This window comes from Podarcis melisellensis (genome assembly GCF_964234715.1).
Source record: "Podarcis melisellensis genome assembly, chromosome: 4".
In the NCBI taxonomy this organism is placed as follows: domain Eukaryota; kingdom Metazoa; phylum Chordata; class Lepidosauria; order Squamata; family Lacertidae; genus Podarcis; species Podarcis melisellensis.
The window spans coordinates 53,551,395-53,570,953 of record NC_138531.1 but is presented as its reverse complement, the minus strand read 5'-3'; the positions used below and the strand labels follow the sequence as shown (position 1 = coordinate 53,570,953).

Sequence of the window (19,559 nt, the reverse complement as noted above, 5' to 3'; positions counted from 1 at the left end):
CTCTACAGAGTCACAACAAAGGTATTCTTAATTTAAGCTAATTTACCACTAACAATAGAATAACTTTCTTCAGGTATTATTTTCACATTTTACCGGCTTACCTGCCGGTGGAGGTGGTCTCTGTGGTGGAGCAGGGCGAGCAGGAGGTGCTCCGGGCCGAGGTGGAGGCAGGCGTTTCGGTTCCAAACTTTGGGTAGACTCTTTTTGTTGGGCAATTGGTTGAAAATCTATTGGAGAACCTGGCAATAGTAATTTATATACTGAAGTATTAAAAAAAAAAAGCATTCTTATGCCTAGTTATATAACAACTAAAAGGTAAAGGTAAAGGTACCCCTGCCTGTACGGGCCAGTCGTGTCCGACTCTGGGGTTGCGTGCTCATCTTGCTCATGAGGCCGGGAGCCAGCGCTGGGAGCCAGCGCCGGGAGTCTGCGGACAGCGCTGTCCACAGACACTTTCGGGTCACGTGGCCAGCGTGACAAAGCTGCTCTGGCGAGCCAGCACCAGCACAGCGCACGGAAATGCCGTTTACCTTTCCGCTATAAAGCGGTACCTATTTATCTACTTGCACTTAGGGGTGCTTTTGAACTGCTAGGTGGGCAGGAGCTGGGACCGAACAACGGGAGCTCACCCCGCCGTGGGGATTCGAACCGCCGACCAGATGATCGGCAAGTCCTAGGCACTGAGGTTTTACCCACAGTGCCACCCGCGTCCCTTATATAACAACTATTTTTTCAAATTACATTATTCAAAGAAGCTCAGCACACAAATCCTGTTATTTCTTTCAGGAAAGCAAGTACCATCTCCTCAGTAGTACTGTTAATACCTATAGTATTTAATATAAATTGCTAAAAAGCATTTCATTGATGTTTGCGCACTCTTTATAACTGTAATATGGAATATTAAATCATTATATTAGTGTTGTTTATTTCAGCCAAAAATAATCTCCCAGAGCAGGTTACCATAGCAATAAGATGGTTATTGCCCTCAGGCTCACAAAGTTCTTGAAGACCTTTGTTTCAACAATCTTGGGTACTTTGTATGTGAATATCCATATACATGCATCTAATGGAATGTACAAATAAGTACATGCACATATGGAGAGGATATTGGTAAGATGTGGCAATACCTTGAGAAGATGTAGGTGGTCCAGGAGTCTTGTTAGGTGCTCTGCTTGGTCTTGATGGAAGAGCTGGAGGTGGCCCATCTGATAATGTAGGCGACTGACAAGGGCTTGAACGAGGTGAAGAGGCAGGTGAGGCTCCAAGACCAGAACCTCCTGCTAGCTGTAGATGCTGTGGAAGAATTTCTTCTACTTCAGCACTATAATCATCAACATCACCTTGAAACAAAGTAAAATATTATTAAGTAAACAGAACTACAAATCTGTCAAGCTGTACCGCAATTAATACAGCAAATACTGTAGAGCTTTTTTTAAAAAGCTACTAGAGCTGCTACCACTTTCCTACAAAATATCAATAATCAAACTTTTATAATGTAAGATTATGCATAATGGATGAAACCTAATTAGAGTATAGATTTAAGTTTGAGTTCGACAAACCTTCCATATCATCATAGTCTGCTGAAACCTCCACATCTTCACAAAGCAAAGTGGAACTGGTTGATGAAGGCAAGGCAATATTCACTCTCTCCAGACTCATCTCTTCCTCCAAGCTCTTAATCCAATCTGGGTTTTTCAAATTAATATTGATTGTCCTCCCAAGCAGCTGAATTTCAAACACATCAGAGAATAATTAATATAATTATTGATTATGGTTTGTGCAACTACTTAAAAAAAACTACAAATATAAGTCATAATTCTAATTCTAACAGTGAAAACAGAAGTAAGATTCTTCCTCATGATATAATGGGAGGCTGAATTTGCTCAGCCTGAAACTCACCCACAGGTTAAGTTTGTGCATTAAATAATTAACAACAGAACAGCCCTGTGAGAATGTGTTGAATGTTAAAAGGCATAGAGTTAAGAAAATAGATTATAAACTCATCTTGTTTCTGAAAAGTTTTGCATTGACTGCCAAAGATGTAACTTGCTTGACAACAACTTTTTAATGGAGGACACATAACATGCTGCTGCTCTAGCATACCTATGTAAAAAAAACATGTTATTCAATCCTCTGTTGACAGCTCTCACTTCAATCCAGGATGAGGGGAAAAAAATCTATGGTCTAAAGCAGGCATCCCCAACCTTTGGCCTTCCAGATGTTTTGGCCTACAATTCCCATGATCCCTAGCTAACAGGACCAGTGGTCAGGGATGATGGGAATTGTAGTCCAAAACATCTGGAAGGCCAAAGGTTGGGGATGCCTGGTCTAAAGGATCAGGAAGTTGGTCAGACAATGAGTCAAGTAATTTAATCTATGGCTGACAGCAGGTGAACCATGGTGTGTCCATTAAAAACAGGTATCAGTTGGAAACACACACACAAAAGGAAATTGGAGAAAGATGGGAGGGAATTAGCCTGGCTGACCTGTTGGAGGTGAGCATTAGGAGGGAGGGGAGGCATGAAGGTACAAACATTCTTCTCCATGCAAACTATATTTTCCCACTTCAGCTATATAGAAAGAAAGCACTGGGTTTCAAAGCTGAAAGTCCTGAACGTGAGGCTTCTAGCACTATGTAACACAGCAGGGTGGGAAAGAAAATGATTGTCCTCTGCTAGCCCCACAAAGCACTACAAATGCTTTTGCTTCAGGTTGCCTGATTATTATTATTTAAAAATATATATTAGCCAGTTTACTGATTATTTGTATTGTTTTAATGATATTTTATGTTTCAGCATGGTACACCACCCTAATATTTTATGATATGGTGATATAGAATTCCTTTTATAAATATATATATAGAGAGAGAGGGGGGGGGGAAATAAGTAAAAGATCCCAATATGCATAAAACACTACAACTTAGCAGGCGACACATAAAAATGCTTATTACCTCAATGCCATTCATGTTAAGAACATTTAAAGCAGAGCTCCCTTCCAAGAATGTCACCCACATTTTGTCTTCTACAAATCTGTGAAATATAGCCAATGTTAAAATGACAAATCATAAAACAAACATTTATACTCCTGTCACTGGGCATCCACCTAGCCTCCAAGTTTCTATTGTGGTCTCAAAGACAAAGATTGGTAAGAGCTGATTATCTAGTACAGGGTGCCTTTGCAGGACTGCTCACCATACCCTACTGACATGCACAAAACTGCATCATGGTCCTGTGTGTCTTGAGCTAAGAAGTTTTCTAATAATCAAAAGCTCAAGTTCATGTATCCTGATACAATCAGGGTAACATTTTGCTGTTCCTGAAGGTCCTGACCCTCCAACTAGCACCAAAAATCCCATCCGGAGTCAAGTAACCCTTTATTCAAAAAGTCACCATTGCCTTCCCCTTTGGTTCACTTAAAAATCCTCCTTACATTAACCATGCTATTTCTGTCCCCCGCCCCCAGACTACAACTGTTCTTGGGATGTCTGAATGGAACATTATTCACTTGTCATGAATGCTCCTTTTGGTTTGGGTGTAGGAGGCATCCAGGATGGCTAACTTTACCTGACTTTGTAGACTAGGCCTCATTCAGAGGCTCCTCCTGATTTCTGGCCAGTGGCCAAGCTGAAGAATAGAGTACACCTAAGAGTCTGACCTTATAAGAAGGCAAAAAGGGAAAGTGGTATCTGCTAGCACATGTTGGAGCACAGTTGAGCTATGGCCAAAATGAGTATGAGTCAGTCACTAGGTTAGGTGAGGACTGAATGCCTCCTACAAACACCAGAAGGAACTTGCATTGCAAGTGACCAACATTCTCTTCCCTGTTTGTTGTGAAGGAGACAACGAAGATGGGGCATGCCCAAGCTGTCCTCTACAAAAATGTCCTTGAAATGAAGTGGCTCTAACCTTATGAGTATAACTTCACCATAAGTTGCAAACTTTTGAAGAAGTTCATCAATCAAGCCATCATCAAAATAGTTCTCTTCTGTTGAAGACCCTTTGATAGAGACCATTATAGTACCATCAGGTGGTCCCTGCACTGCAATCACTTCCTTGTAAATTTTGTGTCGTTCCTCTGCATCAACTTCAAAGATATCTATATCAATCAACCCAACAACAGGCCTGCAAAAACATAAATAAAGGATGCACATCAATGGCCGAGGAGCATAAAAAAATAGATTTTTAAAATATTAGAAGGTATTACAAAAGGGCAACTTCAAACCTATGATCAGATGTTTTCAGCTCTGCCCTTCCATAATACAACAAAGTTCCAGGACTCCATGTGTAAATATGTTTACTTTCATCGTGAAAACTGGAGTTAAGAAGATCCATGTCTTCCGCTACAAAAGTCATATAAGAAATTATATGAATATGCTATAATAGTCAGAATATAAACAAACAAAGGGGAGAAGAAGCCTGTGGGAAGGGGAGATTTATATTTCATTTTATACTCAAATAAAGGTCACCTCTTCAAATGAGAAGAAAATCTGTATGTTTCCCTTAACTGCTTGCTAGGAGAATATTGGGCCTTTGCTTTTGCTTCTTTAAGAAAGACTGCACAAGTCTACACATGGGCTGCAGCAAGTGTGAAGAGTGAGTATGTGAAAAGTGAATAATTTGTACTTCAGACTTGGCATTTATATAGCTCGTTTCAAGTATTCAAAGTACTTTATATACCTTTCATTAATTTGGGCAAGCATATCCATGTACAAAAAGGTGAAATGGCCATGAAAATCAGTATTTTGTGCATGGCTAGCTACTATAGCACATATCCTAATAAATGAACAACTTAATAATTTCAGTATTAAATAAAAAACTTGAATGTTTAAAAATCATACTACTGTCCTATCAAAAGTTGTTTTATCACTTTGCACTGGTTAATATTCAATATTATTATCTGACCTGATCGGTCAAAAGGCCATTTTCTTCTCCTCCACAGTACACGATCTGTCCAGGCTGGTGTACGGCATTTTTCACTGGTATCATAGTCATCCGAAAATAAGTCATATTTGTATGTAGGAGCAAAGGCTATTTTTCCCTCTAGAAAGCCTCTAAATATCTGTAGGAAATTGAATAAAACTTTAGCTGATATACAGCTTGTAAGGAACACATATGGTAAGTCTGCAGCAACTTTATAATATGGCCCCAACAGCTAAAGCTTCTAACAAGTTAGTCAAAAGACCACACACATAGAACACATTACCGCAGACCAATATGATGGCAATATAGATCCACTACAATTGATCTCAGCTTTCCTGGTGAAAGACACTCTAGTCCACTTTTACAACATGGACCCCCAATATTGTGACTAATCCAGAAGCAAAACAGTGCTACAAAATGTTGTGCAACTAGGGAGACTGCAACCTATGAATTAAAGCAGTTCCTACAAACCTCATCCTCTCTGGGATACAGAGCCCTAGCTCTGAATGAACTGTCTGGGCTGTACTTGCTTGGGACTTACAAGACAATGTTTTTCCCTACAAAAAAATAAATAAATCCTTCCAAAGAACGAGCATGTCAGAGAGAAGAGTTGTGACCTAGCCTTTTCAGTGATCTGCTACGTGTTCTATGCACATCAGATTACTTGGTGAGAGGATTATGAACGAAACTAGACATGGCAGGGCACTCAGATGTGCCACTCTACATACGGAGCAGAGTGGTGGTAGTGATGTGTGAGTGCATGAATGCATTTCAAATAGGTAATGGAAGCTCAACCTGCCTCCAGCCAGGAACCATACCAAAATGAAGGTTGTCGATTTCTATATCAGGTTCTATATCAGAACAAACACCTCACTAAAGGAAACCTGAGATGTTACCTGTCCAGCATTTTTCTGATTAACAAGTTGATCGCCTGCAATGAGAGCATCCCAATTTTGTTGCCGAATTAGTTCCTTTACTTCCTCATTAGGAAGATCTATACGGTAATTGAAATCACCACACCAGAATACATAGTCATGGGAAAACAGCATTCTTCCCTGAAAAAGGAAAAAAAGAACTCCAACTAAATATAATTATGAACCCAAGTGCTACCCCTAGTTTAATAAAATGATACCTGTATTTACAGCTTTGTAAAAATGAATAAAATCCATATTTTGTCAGTCTTTACCTTTACCTAAAAAGCCATAGTTACTATTGTTATTTACGTTTTAATACCCCCTAAGAACTCATCACAATACCATCATTTCTCCTTAGTATAAACCTTTGAGACAAGCAGGCTCAAAGAGAGTGACATGCAGTATAGTCCTGTTACACAGTGCCTTTTATGAAGGGGAGCATTAATAAGAATGTTCATTCTTTAAACTCTAGTAAAGCTATTATGTGATGACTCAGACTGCCTCATCAAGTTGTAAGGATGAGTGCAATCATGGGCTGCAAACACACTACACACAAAAATTAGTTAGAAATTTATCAAATTCATGTGAAGAGTTTATACTATTGACTTGCATCTGGAAATTTAAAATGTTATCTCTATCATAATGCTGTCACCATAAAGATGAAGTATATTGTGCTAACATCATAAAAATGATGAATCTTAACTGTTGATCTCACAGAGGTAACAACATAGAGGTAAAACATAATAGAAAGAAATTAAATACAACTATGGAAAAGAAGTGGCTAGAGGTACATATTGGCAGTATGTTTTTAGGTATAGGGTCCCTTCCAACTCTACAATTCTATCTAAAATGAGAGACTGAATTATTCCTTACCATTGGGAAGCTCAGCTTTCGACATATTTCCATGAAATCCTCATTTCTCTCTTTGACTTGTGACTGTCCTGCAGCAAAGTGACTGCATACAAAGCAAAGGCTGGAAGTATGAAACAGCATTCGAATTGCTACTGCACCTTTATTACCAGTAGCTCCTCCCATGCCAGTCTTTACAGTATCAACGGCAACATCCCTAAGAATGAAATGTAAAATAAGTTCATTTGAGTTTTCAAAATCTTGGCAAAAGCTTCTACCAGCTTCAATTATATTTAAAACCATTTAATTTTTGAAGATTAAATTATGCTGCTTTGCCTGCACGTGCCTATGTTTGTTATTTGTGGCAGCTGGAAGAAAGCAAATTATTACTCATTTTTCAGAAGTTCTCCTGCCAAATCACTTATGCATAATTCTTATTTTTCAGACAGGAAGTTGGTGAACTGGCATGGAAACAAATGAGCAGAATTCAACAGTCGTGCAATGTACTATCAAGGGATACTGGCACTGAAGCCTTCTGCCAATTTACCATGGCAATCTGGCAAGTTTAGACTTCTGCAACTGCGAAGATTAACCAGGTTCCTACTTCAGCTTCAAACCCATATGCTTCAATTAATTCCTACCAGGATCTTTTGCAATGGAACCAGAATAGCAAAGGGCATGTCTATCTGTAACACCAACCATTATTTATTAGGGTTTTCAGATTATAGTCAAACAAGACAGTGCTTCTCCTGCCACTAGCAAATGACTTCTGTTATTTTAAAAGCAGATATTAAACATGAACAAATCCATTCTCAAAGAAACATTTGCTTTTGACTATTATTAATTATTACTACTACTACTACTATTAATGTCTATACCGCTTTATATTTTAAAGAAAATATAGTTTCTTATGTTCCTAAGTCAGACGGTTGCTCCACCTAGCCTAGTACTGTCTGAAGTGACTGGCAGCAGTTCTACAAGGTTTTAGGTTAACATCACTTGTTTCACTTTAAATGACCTGAACTATGTTTCAGCATGTCAATTTACTGACCTGATAAATGGTGCATGTTGAGGTCTGATGAATACAAAAAGGCAAACACCCACCAACTGTTCTGAAGCCAGCAGAACATATTTGCAATCCCTGGAGATGGTCTTTTGCAATTCAGCAGCCCATAGTTTTTGATTTGTTGTACTGCCAGTGTGGGAAAAAGAAAAGTTTTTACAGCATGCAAGTGCTCACAAACTTTGCCAAAGAGAACAGAGACTGCTCTTGTGTGTGTGCTACAATGAATACCAGATAATGTAAAAACAAAAAAATAAAAAAAATAAAAACTATATAGTAAGGGCAACTTGCAAGAACATTTTATCCAAATTGGAAATGAAACTGAGATTCAGCAGAGGGGAAGACTTGAAGAATTTTTTTTTTTTAAAAAATGCTGTTCTCATTTCCTGCTGAGGAATAGAAGGAACAGGAACACACATGGAAACCTCCCACACTCAAGCTAGAATCAAATTGTAACACTAATTCCTCGGATAGCTCAGTTGGTAGAGCATGAGATTCAGTTGGTAGAGCAGGGTTGTGGGTTTGAGCCCCACACTGGGCAACAGATTCCTGCATTGGAGGGAATGGGATTAGATGACCCACACGGTCCCTTCTAACTCTATGAGTCTAAATCTATAAGAGTACAAGCTTTGCACTGGAAAATGCTCACTCATGCCTCTGCAGCCTTAGTATGAATAAATATACAGTTACAGATAGGTAGCCGTGTTGGTCTGCCATAGTCAAAACAAAAAAAATTCCTTCCAGTAGCACCTTAAAGACCAACTAAGTCAGTTCTTGGTATGAGCTTTCATGTGCATGCACACTTCTTCAGATACTTCTTCTGAAGAAGTGTGCATGCACACGAAAGCTCATACCAAGAACTAACTTAGTTGGTCTTTAAGGTGCTACTGGAAGGATTTTTTTTTTGTTTTGACTATGAATAAATATATTCCTTTTAAAAATACTTTTAAAAAGGACGGCTGCTTAGTTGAAGTCTGGTTCACAAAATAACCTTTTCTCATTTGACTTACTACTTTGGAGCCAGCACAAACCAATGTGGGGCTGCAGTTCATGAGAAAGCATTCATAATGCTAAGTTCAACATTGCTTTTCTTAATAGTTTTGTGTCTCTCCCCCTCCCCAGGCCCCATCCCCACTTGCTATACTGTAAACTGTTCTGTGATGCTATTGGCAGTTTAAAAACTAGCTTGTGATATGTTGCATATGGGCTGCCAGTAGCAAAAAAGATTAATGCCTTGCTAGACACCCAGACAAATCCTGTGTTCAAGCTTTGATAATTAGGTTTTGAAGTGTTTAGTATTGCAGTAAGCTTTCACACAAATTTTGAAAGTTTGACAAAATCTGATTAACTTGCTTCTGTGGTTTCCATAGAAGTGACACTTACCTTGCACTCACAATGTTTCCTGCATTTAGCTCTACCATTTCTTCAAATCCTATAGCAAAGATGTCAATCGGCTTACTCCGTCGATCTGAATTAACATATGAGGTTTAGGTAATTACTTCGGAAGGACAAAAATCAGAATGGCTAAACATCCAACCAAAACTGATTAACATGATAAGGACTCTCACCTTGGAATTCACTGATGCCAGCTACCTTTGGTGCATCTAAAAGCCAGTCAGTGAGAGTCTGGTTTCTAAAGGCAATGCTTCGAAACTGCTTTCCACCATTGACGTTCCATGTTCCAACACAAATGCGAATTTTTTGGGGCTTTGAATACTTATAAAAATTCTCACACATGCTCTTCAGTATTTTTGCTGATGCTACAAAAAGAATATTAAGACTGATTTGCTTACACAGAAGTCAGCAAGTGACAGATAAGATTGTAAGCTTTACATTTTAAAAAGTTACTGATCAAGATAGCAATTTATTTAAAAGACATGCACTGCTCAGTTGACATAGTTCCATTTGTTTTTAAAAGATAGTTCTCCTGATTATCCAATATTATGTTTTGTGTATATATATATATATATATATATATATATATATATATATATATGCAGGTTTTGGTGTCCTCGGGTGTCTTCCCGTGTAAAAGTTGGGGTGTCTAGGCGACGTTTCGACGAGGTCTCACTCGTCATCTTCAGGCTGGTGCTTTCGGCTTCTTGTTACTGGAACAGAGCAGGATCTCAGTGTTTGAGTTCCTATAAATACTGTTGAGGGGGTGTGGTGTATAGCCTCCAATGTTCTGGGCAGAGAGGAAGTTCTGCCCAGAACATTGGAGGCTATACACCACACCCCCTCAACAGTATTTATAGGAACTCAAACACTGAGATCCTGCTCTGTTCCAGTAACAAGAAGCCGAAAGCACCAGCCTGAAGATGACGAGTGAGACCTCGTCGAAACGTCGCCTAGACACCCCAACTTTTACACGGGAAGACACCCGAGGACACCAAAACCTGCATTCCTGTACCCGTGAAAATCTACGAAAGCATATATATATATATATATATAATTTTTTGCTGTAAATTGTTCTGCGATCTTCAGATGAAGGGCAGTATCTAAATTTAATAAATAATATGTTCTTCAAAACATTTAAAATTGGAATCCTTTTTATATTTCAGTTAGTTCTGTGTATCAATAATCAATTCCCAACATGCTTTGCTCCATGTCTGAATTATTCTTTGAATAGATGGGATCAAATGGAATAAATTTATTTTAACTCAAATTAAGTTATCCATTGTATGTAATTAAACAGCCTATTAATCCAACTGTAATTATGTTAGGTTAAAATTGCTTGCACATGTACTGTGCTTCAAACATGCACTTCATCATTTATCAAAGCAATGTTATTGGGACAGTTCTCCTCCCACTTTCTTGAGGTGCAAATTGTGCCTTAACTTGTTTTTGAACTCTTAAGGGTTTACTTCAAGTATATATTGTATGAACCAAGTCTTCTAACAAACCGTAGAACACTGATGAGGAAACAGGTGGCAGCAGGGCTCTTTTAGCTTAAAAATTATCAAACAGCTACTCTCTCTAGATTAATCTGTTCAAGTTACATTGGTAGAAACTACTATTGGTTGAATCCAGAGGAATGCATGCATAGCTAGGCTGGTAAAATATGGCTTTCCTTTCCCCTCCTCATCCCAATAGTCTTTCCAACCCCCTGCGAAGGTGCTCCCAAGAGTGCTTGCTAAATGGGAAGGAGTTTTCATGTGTGGATGGTGCCTCTGCCTGATATTCAGATATTCTGCCCCTTTCCCCTTCAGCAGACTCCCTCTAGGAGTGACAGCTTCCTAGTCCCTTGGCGCAGGCTTTTCTCTGGATCAAACCCCAAATGTTTTCTCCATCTGCAGCCCATAAACCAGAATAAAGCCAAACTTCATAAATCAAGAAGCTAAAGCAAATCAGGAAAAAATACCAATAGAAGCAGCATGAACATCAGCTAGGTAGTTAACTCTGAATGCAGTAAGCTGGATCTTTGGGTTTTCTACTATGTCTATAAGTTTATCCCTTCTCTAATACAGAAAAACACATCAAGTCATTTCAGCGCTTTAATATTAACAAGAATGTTCATAGAAATAAAGCTAGCATATAGGCAAAGAGGATACTGTCAATAAGTTCTTACACTGAACTGCTTCTCAGAGAGACTTCAGCTATTAAAATTGACAATGTTTTAGGGATAAGGCAGTATTTTTAATATAGCATGTAAAACTACTATGGTGCATTTTAGTAAACACAAGTTAACAGAAAATGCAATAACCAGATCCCCTTTAAGGCATTTGAAAATTTTGCAATTATGTTTCTTTAAAAAACAGCACACCACTTTCTGTTGTTCATGCCCTTTGACTGTACAATATGGTTATTCTATTAGTAGGATGAATATGCATAAGTGTATTTCAGTCAACTGGGCATAGTTTATACTATTTGAAATTCATTTGCCTAAGGGAAATTCCCCCCCTACAATTTTTTCTTTGAAATGTTGTCTTGGTCAACAGCACTCAAGTTGTAATGGAAAAATAGGGCATTTCAGAGTTTCAAATATTATGCCAACTTGTTCAATTTTAAGATTTACTAGTGATCTTGGGGCCCTATGAGAAAGCTAGAAAGACCAACCATATGCCTGAGTGCAATAGCTCAAGGAATCTTTTGAATACTGGCAACTCCATTTTTTCATGGGTTAAATACACACCACAGAAGTTACTTTTCAAAAATTCATACCCACAATAATGTATTTTTTATTTATTTCATCAAATCTATATACCACTGATTGCAAGAAAAGAACTCAAAGTGGTTTACAAAATGAATAAAGCAGCAAAATTATCAATGGAAAGTTAAAACCAGTTACTCAAAGCAGACATTCAAAGCCAGCCTATGATTTGTTAAGTATCTGTGTAATACTGAGAGTAAGTTTTTCAATCCATAACCGATTATGGTCTAACCTGCAGGTGATGTGGCACTTCAGATGATGTTGAGACTCCAACTCCCATCAGATCAAGCTGGAATTGCCAGCGGTTGGGGCTGATGGGACTTTTTAGTCCAACAATATCTAGAACACCATAGGTTAGCCCCCCCCCCCTTCCATTACATTAGATCATGGTGCCTGGTGGTCTAAAAATACTGTAATGTAAAGAAGCAAACTTCTAGACATCAATCTGTGCTGCCTCCACTCCTCTCAAGGGGGTGCGGGGAATAATGTGCCCAAAGCATCTGCAGAGCATGCCTCTCATCTTTATTGATTTCAGACATGCTGGCAGGGAAGATGTATGGGGAAGGACCATAGTTTTATGATAGGCATATGCTTTGCATGCAAAAGGTCCCTGGTTCAATCCCCAGCATCTCCAGTTAGGAATGGTGTCCTGGCTCACACCCTCAGATGAACTTTCAGCTCAGGAAACCCCAAAAGTTTTTTTCAAAAGAATTCTGAACACAACTTCTGCATCAGTATGGGAGGTAGGTTAAAAAGCTAAAAAGGCACCTTGGCAGAAACTAGAATACATGGCTAGGCAGAAAACAAAGACATCCCAATGCCACTTCCATTCTATTTTTAAAGGAGTGGGACCTGTCACTCATACAGTTCCCATCCCAGGTCAACATTTCTACTGTTCATGCCTGTGCTGACAAACCACACCTGGTCAAGTGTGTCCTTCACCCACCTCCCACGACCTCCAACCAGATTCTTTGGATCTGTGTTGGAAAGTAACATACAAAGGAACATGCAAGGGACTTGTCTTCACTTGCAAGCAAGCATTTCTCAATGTCTTGCAACCCAATATTTCAAAGCTTTTTTCTGTGTTGCAAAAGGTCCCCTGTTCAAGCCTCAGCATCTGCATGTAGAGATGGGAAATACTCCTGTCCAAACATCTAAGATGCCACTGCCAATCAGTAAAGACAATACGGAGCTAGACCACCCAATGATTTAACTCAGGTGGAATCTGCACCCATGTTTAGGCGGTAGGCATACCCCTGCATCCCCCCCCCCGAAAAAAGCACTGTGCAGGACCATATGAAAACAGGAGGACCCTATTCTCTTTCTTCCTCCTCAAAGCTTGCAAAGAGGTCTGACCTGCCAGCAAACCATTCTATGAGTGCATAAGATGAAGAAGTGGCCTGCCACTTTTCATTTGAAGTGCATCTCACTGCCAACCAAATACATAAAAAAGATTCTCCTGTATGCATGTATTTCAGAATGAGAAAAAAATAGAGAAAGTTAACATGATAACATTTCATCCCAAATGGGTGCTATACTATACCTGATTGCAATGATTGCTCTGAAACTATGGATGCATTTGGAGAAAAGAAAAGAAATTAGTTGAGATGTTATATGTTAACCAAGCAACAGTTTAAGTTTCCAGGACACTTTAGGAATCCTTTTGTATGTCAACTTTGAACAGTTATATCACGTTGCTGCAGAATTGCACCACTCACTCTTAAACATCTAGACACTATGAAGCAGTTCCTAACTTTAGCTTCTCATTACTTCACAATGACTTTGTAATGCCACACGCCCCTGAAAAGAACTGCAAAATTTTGTTTACCGAGCTTTGCAAGTACCATTGAGGCTCCCAAAACAGATGATCTAGATCACGGGTGTCAAACACAAGGCCCGCGGGCCAAATCCGGCCTGCCAGACCTCGTCATGTGGCCCGTGTAGCCGCCGCCGGCCGCCAGCCTTCACCTTTTATTCTCGCTTTTTTTTTTTTTGGACACAAGAAAGCCGCCTCTTCAGCGCATGCGCGGCAGCCTACAAGCCAGAGAACGTCTGCCCTCTAGCGGTGCCGGCTGTTCTACACAGGAAACCTCCACTTTACATGCATTCAGGAAACCTCCAGGAAACCGTCAGTTCCAGCAACCGACCCTTTGAGGCTGACCAAACTGCTGATGCGGCCCCTGATGAATTTGAGTTTGACACCCCTGATCTAGATGCTCAAGCCTTAAAGTATAAGCATTTATTGTTATACATGTTCTTAAGATATTTAACAATGAATGTATAAAGTAATGCATATTATCTAATAAATCTGATTAGGAAAGTATTCATTCCTTTATCCTACTAGATTCTTCAATAGTAGTAATCCAAAATTGTTAGTTTAAAAAGAGCAGACTATTTATAAACAGATTGCTATTAAGATGACATTAATAATACTTTTACTTGAACACAGAATGTATCAGGATGGATCCAAAAACTGCAAGAAGAAAGAAAATGGATGCTAGTGATGGCCCACAAGTGCTAGCAGAAAAAATTGTGCAGTGATGGAACAAGGAGGCTCTAAAGAAGTTCTCACCCTTCTGCAAGAGCCTGCGCAAAGGGAAGAAAGTCTTTGCATTTAGGTGCAGTTTTCTTACACAATGCAGCAGCACAAGATGTAAAACAACTCTGCAAGTGCAGAAGGGCAGCTTTGGATCCAACCACAGCATTATTAGTACTAATTGTTGCCATATAAATTAAGAACCTAGAAACACATACCACGTAAACTGCCGGTGGTTAAGAGAGCCCGTGCTTTGTCTGCTAAATCACTATTTAGGGTATTTCCCAACAACAAAACGTCAATAGCTTCCTGCTTTGAGCTATCAAAAAAATTATTTTGAATTGTTCTGGTCACTGAACGTGCACCATCCTTCAGCTTTCCAGCCTGTTAGGGAGGAATATGTATAAATATTTTATCAAGTTACTTACAGAACACTGGCAAATAGCATAGAGTTTTAGGCTGCAATCTACTAATAACAAGCTGGTATTAAACCAATTTCATTTCTGTTTATGCTGCAGTAGAATTTTTTTTTTTTTGCAGGATGAGAATATAAACACAACCCAAGGAATTTTGAAGAGAATGGGAGGCGGACAGAAGTCACACAGAGCAGCCATGCAATACTTTGCCTTTACCCAAAATAGTGAGGTGTGTACAAGCATTGGACACACACAAGGTATGTATATATTGCATGCAAATATATTTTATAAATGTGCTTTAAAAATATCCAGTCCTTTTAAATGCTATATTTTTACAGGAATTGTCACTTCTGCTATGGAATGAGTAACAATCAAAGCACATATTGAGTGGGAATATACAGAGCTTTATTGACACATGAATGTGTATGGAAATACTATACACAAATCAATATGCTATGATAATATGTATATTATATGCATGTGTACTGGTACATATCCATATGCACAAAATAAAAATATACCAGCTGAATAAATTGAAATTGCATTTCTATCTACCCAATCATTACGTTTTAGAAATCAGGCTAGCTATGCTGTATGCTCAAAAATCTACTTTTGGCTGCTGTCTATTTTGCTGCTGATTTATATGTTACAAGTGCTGCATGTATATTTTGAAACTGAAGACTTCCAGCTCATGAGGACTGCTGCCTGCAATGAAGGGGATTTGGGCTTGGGTTTTTCAAACAGTCCGTCATGCCAAAGGACTTTTGCCACTGAAAGGAAAATTCAAAACCAGTTTGTGATATGGCATAGGGATATGTTCAATGTCAAATACTCTACAGAGCATGACAAGCCCTTAATCCTGCTTGAACTAGTTCTTTAGTTCACAGGCAGTATTTTTAAAAGAAAACCCACCCATATAATAACCAATTAACTCTATTTAAAAATGTGATTAGGTTCAGTATAGGAGAATCTAGTCATTAAAACCAAATCTTTAGCATTTTGTACCTTCAATAAGTTGGGCCGTGATACATATTTAAACACTTACAACGTTCAACATTTAGCAGTATTCGGGAATTACACTCACCAATTACATATCAGGTAAATAATTGAAATGAACCAAAAGGAAAGCAAAAGAAAAGTTAGTTAAGATGTTAAATAGTAACATAACACTTAAAATTTGAAATAATCACTGTTAAACACACATTTCAAGTTAGTTGTAGTTTGAAAAGGTGAATACAATTAAGATTAAACTGCAGAGGTTTCACCCAGTTGAATCACTGCATGCACATAACAACTTCTGTGTGTGCAGTGGAACTTCCCTTCCCACTCTTACTCTTGCACTGCTCCCAAATCTGCTCTGGATAGTTGGGGGAGGGGACCAAAACAGTTCTGGGAAGTGCATGGAGAGGAGAGGGAAGAGAAGCTCTGCTGCACTTGCAGATTCAGTCTATGGACACAATGAGTTAGTTGGATACAACCCATAAGAAACCACCATTCCCACATGCAAAGTACTAACAGACAAAAACCGGCAATGAAAATATTGTAAAACCTGCTGTTTAACACTTGTGCCCGGGAAAGATACAATTCTTCAAGGCCACAAGCAAAATACATAGAAAACCATAGCTAAGAATACTGTATCAAATTCTGTTGTGTGATATAACACACAATCTAGGGCTGAGTGATATCTAGTTTACAACATTGTGATATGTCACCAGCTAAATATCACAATATATTGATATAAGGATGGAACTATGTAGAAGCGAACAGTAGGGCTTGGTGATATCTGGTTTTCAATCTTGTGATATATCACCAGCTAAACATGGTGATATAGCAATATATCACGATGTCTGAAATAAGAATGGAGCTCTGTAGAGGCATTGGCTGGCTTCAAGGGTTTTCCTGCACTGCGATATTCGCCGGTGCCTGCTCTTGTGATTTGCTGCCTCCTGAATGAGGCAGGAGAGAGCCAAGCTGGCTGAGTTAACAGGGGCTGAATGAATTGAAAGAAGAATTGGCTGGCTTCACGGTTTTTCCCACATCGTGATTTTAGCATAGCACACATGCACACACACACATGATGATTCATAATGTATTGCCAGGTAAAAAATTATGGAACTGATATCACAATACAGACTCAATATATCACCCAGCCCTAATACACACGCTACCCAACTAAAGGCACCTTGCATGGAACTCTAGGTTTGAGTATTGGCAACTACCAGCTACTGGTGCCTGTGTCAGCATCACTATTGCTTTTTGTATCAGCAGAAGATTTTTTGGCATTTGAACTTGAATGAAATAACTCTAAAAAAATAATATCAGGACTAATAAGTTACTGTGGGGTGCAAGGTAATAGCTTCATCTACAAAACCTAGGAATAAACCTTGATTTTTGGCTCAGACATTTTAGATGAACTTTGGATAAATGACTAAAGTTAAATAAAGTACTGCAGGGAATGAAGTGAGTGAAGTTTTTAGTTGAAACATGCCGATTCAAGACTAGTAGATAAAAACAGAGCCTGCTTCAACATTCAGTAGAAAACAGTGAGAAATAATGGAAAACTCATACCCAGACACTTAAAAGATTGGAAAATAACAGTTGTATACAAGAACACTATTTTGCCCTTGAGAATTACAATATTCAAATTTTACTACTAAAAACATTACTTACCTTCGCTTTTCCTTCAAGAGCTCCAGTTCCAGCATATATTTTACTGACTGAGTCACCATTAACAGACCACATGGAACGAAAAACTTCCTGGAATCGAGTAACCAATTGAGGTTTTTCAGCTAAACCTAAAACTTCTAGTTGTTTTGACAGCATCTGCAAAAATGTGGAAGGCAAAACCAAAGGTAAATACGAATCTGCATTAAAACATATTTTTGAAAGCTTTCAATTGGTTTGGTTTTCCCTTTTTTTCTGGTTAAGAAACTATAGATTTGTACAGTTTAAATTAATATAAAGCTATCAGTGGACAAGGCACTTTACAGAATAATATAAGAAATAATTATGATTGTATCCAACACTGCTGTTCTGCTTGTGCAACCAACTTCCTCTTGTGCAATAAAAATTCCCCTGCTCTTGCCAGCAGCCCCTTATGTACTCTCAAAATCTGTTGCAGAGGGTTGGGGGACCTTCTGAAGCAGATTTTGAGGACACGCAGGAAGAGAAGAGGAAGAAGAAGTCCCATAGTGTGAGAGGAACACAGGTCAAGCAACACCTGAACAGTATGTGAACTTTTCAAATGTCAACATTAAAACACTTCTAAACCTTTATATTCTTACCTCTAAGCCAACAAATGCCTGCACAGAATTTGTTCTATCCAGACAATCCAAGCAGTTTGTTCTTATAGTACCACTTTGAGTTCTGTGCCAAGTATACAACAAACACACAATTTTAAAATTGCACACAACACACAAAACTTTAAACAAAACTTTAACCAAGGTACTAAACAGAAGTATGATCATTAGCCAAATACCTATCAACACAAGCTTTACCCACTATTTTACCCACTAGGTTTTTGGAGTTAAAAAAATAAAAAAGCCATGCCATAGCACATTCAGATGTATTCGTTTATTTTAATAAATGAATAATTTTGAATAATGTTCTACTTTTTTTTAAAGGAATGGTATTTTGAAAAAACAACGATTAAATGACTTCATATGAACTCAACTTAAAGGCCAAAAAACACACTGTCAGATTTCACTCCACGTCCCCCACTGCAATCAATGCATTTTAGAAACAGTACAGTGCCAAAAGACTCTAATTTCCACTACCCCCTTTTAACTGGCTCTATGGAAATTCAAAATAAATACAAAATAATTCTGGCTTGGTAGTAAAAAATGCAGCTTTTGCTTTTTGCTTGAAGCTATGGCTTTATGAAAATGTATCAGACCATTCCTAAAGCTCAACACTTGGGTTTTAAGGCTAGGGTGATCACATGCACACACCCCCCCCCCATATGAATAGCTTCTTTACTTGGTTTTAACACCGGTTTAACATTACTGCACTAAGATTAACCACGTATTAATCAGAACTTTCTTCAACCCCTGGTTAAATTTGGTGCAGGTGCCACACCAAACTGATTAAAGCAAACAAGTGAAGGGAAGACAGAATTTTCATTGTGGATATGTGTTACAACTGCAGAATGTTCAGTCATTTTCCTCATAAATAAGTAGTCTCAACTTTTTTTTATTAAAAAAAGTAGTTCCCCTTTTCTGACTCTTCTTTCATTTCCAAAAGTGCTAAACCAGCTGTATCTGGTAACAGAAGACAAGTATCCAAACCTTTGAACTTCGTTTCCATCGAAGTAAAAAAATCCACACTCTAAGAATTTCTGGATCTGTGGTTTAAGAACGCTATGTAGTTTTTCTGCCTTTCCACCCTTGACCATTTGATGATAGTCAAAGTTCACCATTTTGATGTCATCAGCATGTTCAGAAGCTTTCAAATGGCTCTGAGGAAGTTGGTGGAAGAAAGGAGAAACAAATATATTAGCAACAAATGGGATATAGATGTCATGGAACAAGATTTTGGTAGTAGCAAAAAATGTGATACTGCCAATTGGTTTTAACATCTATTCTGGTTTTAACATCTATTCTGTTATTGCAATATTTGTAATATATTAATTTCTAGACAGAGCTATGCTTGAAGAAAATTACATTTGAAGTGGTCCTTAATCAGCTTTTGATTTACAAAATCACATTCTTTTT

The 19,559-nt window shown here is 38.4% G+C and overlaps 1 protein-coding gene and 1 long non-coding RNA gene across 5 annotated transcripts in view; one reads left to right on the top strand and one right to left on the bottom strand.

The window, feature by feature from the left end:
• Positions 1 to 19,559, bottom strand: part of SYNJ1 (synaptojanin 1) — a 53,709-nt gene that overhangs the window by 12,609 nt on the left and 21,541 nt on the right. For all 4 annotated transcript variants that reach the window (XM_081907969.1, XM_081907970.1, XM_081907971.1 and 1 more), the window contains exons 9-25: positions 19,134 to 19,303; positions 18,132 to 18,213; positions 17,518 to 17,670; positions 14,650 to 14,815; positions 13,439 to 13,462; positions 9,314 to 9,505; positions 9,129 to 9,213; positions 7,734 to 7,874; positions 6,707 to 6,899; positions 5,816 to 5,974; positions 4,902 to 5,058; positions 4,222 to 4,339; positions 3,906 to 4,121; positions 2,951 to 3,029; positions 1,560 to 1,725; positions 1,128 to 1,340; positions 102 to 239 (exon numbers count right to left, since the gene is read on the bottom strand). In XM_081907969.1, coding sequence (XP_081764095.1) covers positions 102 to 239; positions 1,128 to 1,340; positions 1,560 to 1,725; positions 2,951 to 3,029; positions 3,906 to 4,121; positions 4,222 to 4,339; positions 4,902 to 5,058; positions 5,816 to 5,974; positions 6,707 to 6,899; positions 7,734 to 7,874; positions 9,129 to 9,213; positions 9,314 to 9,505; positions 13,439 to 13,462; positions 14,650 to 14,815; positions 17,518 to 17,670; positions 18,132 to 18,213; positions 19,134 to 19,303 — 2,452 coding nt within the window. The remainder of the gene's footprint in view (positions 1 to 101; positions 240 to 1,127; positions 1,341 to 1,559; positions 1,726 to 2,950; positions 3,030 to 3,905; positions 4,122 to 4,221; positions 4,340 to 4,901; positions 5,059 to 5,815; positions 5,975 to 6,706; positions 6,900 to 7,733; positions 7,875 to 9,128; positions 9,214 to 9,313; positions 9,506 to 13,438; positions 13,463 to 14,649; positions 14,816 to 17,517; positions 17,671 to 18,131; positions 18,214 to 19,133; positions 19,304 to 19,559) is intronic.
• LOC309368218 overlaps positions 1 to 19,559 on the top strand; it is a 34,287-nt gene that overhangs the window by 14,039 nt on the left and 689 nt on the right. Inside the window, exon 3 of the long non-coding RNA XR_014167646.1 lies at positions 14,972 to 15,104. This is a non-coding gene — a long non-coding RNA (uncharacterized lncRNA). The remainder of the gene's footprint in view (positions 1 to 14,971; positions 15,105 to 19,559) is intronic.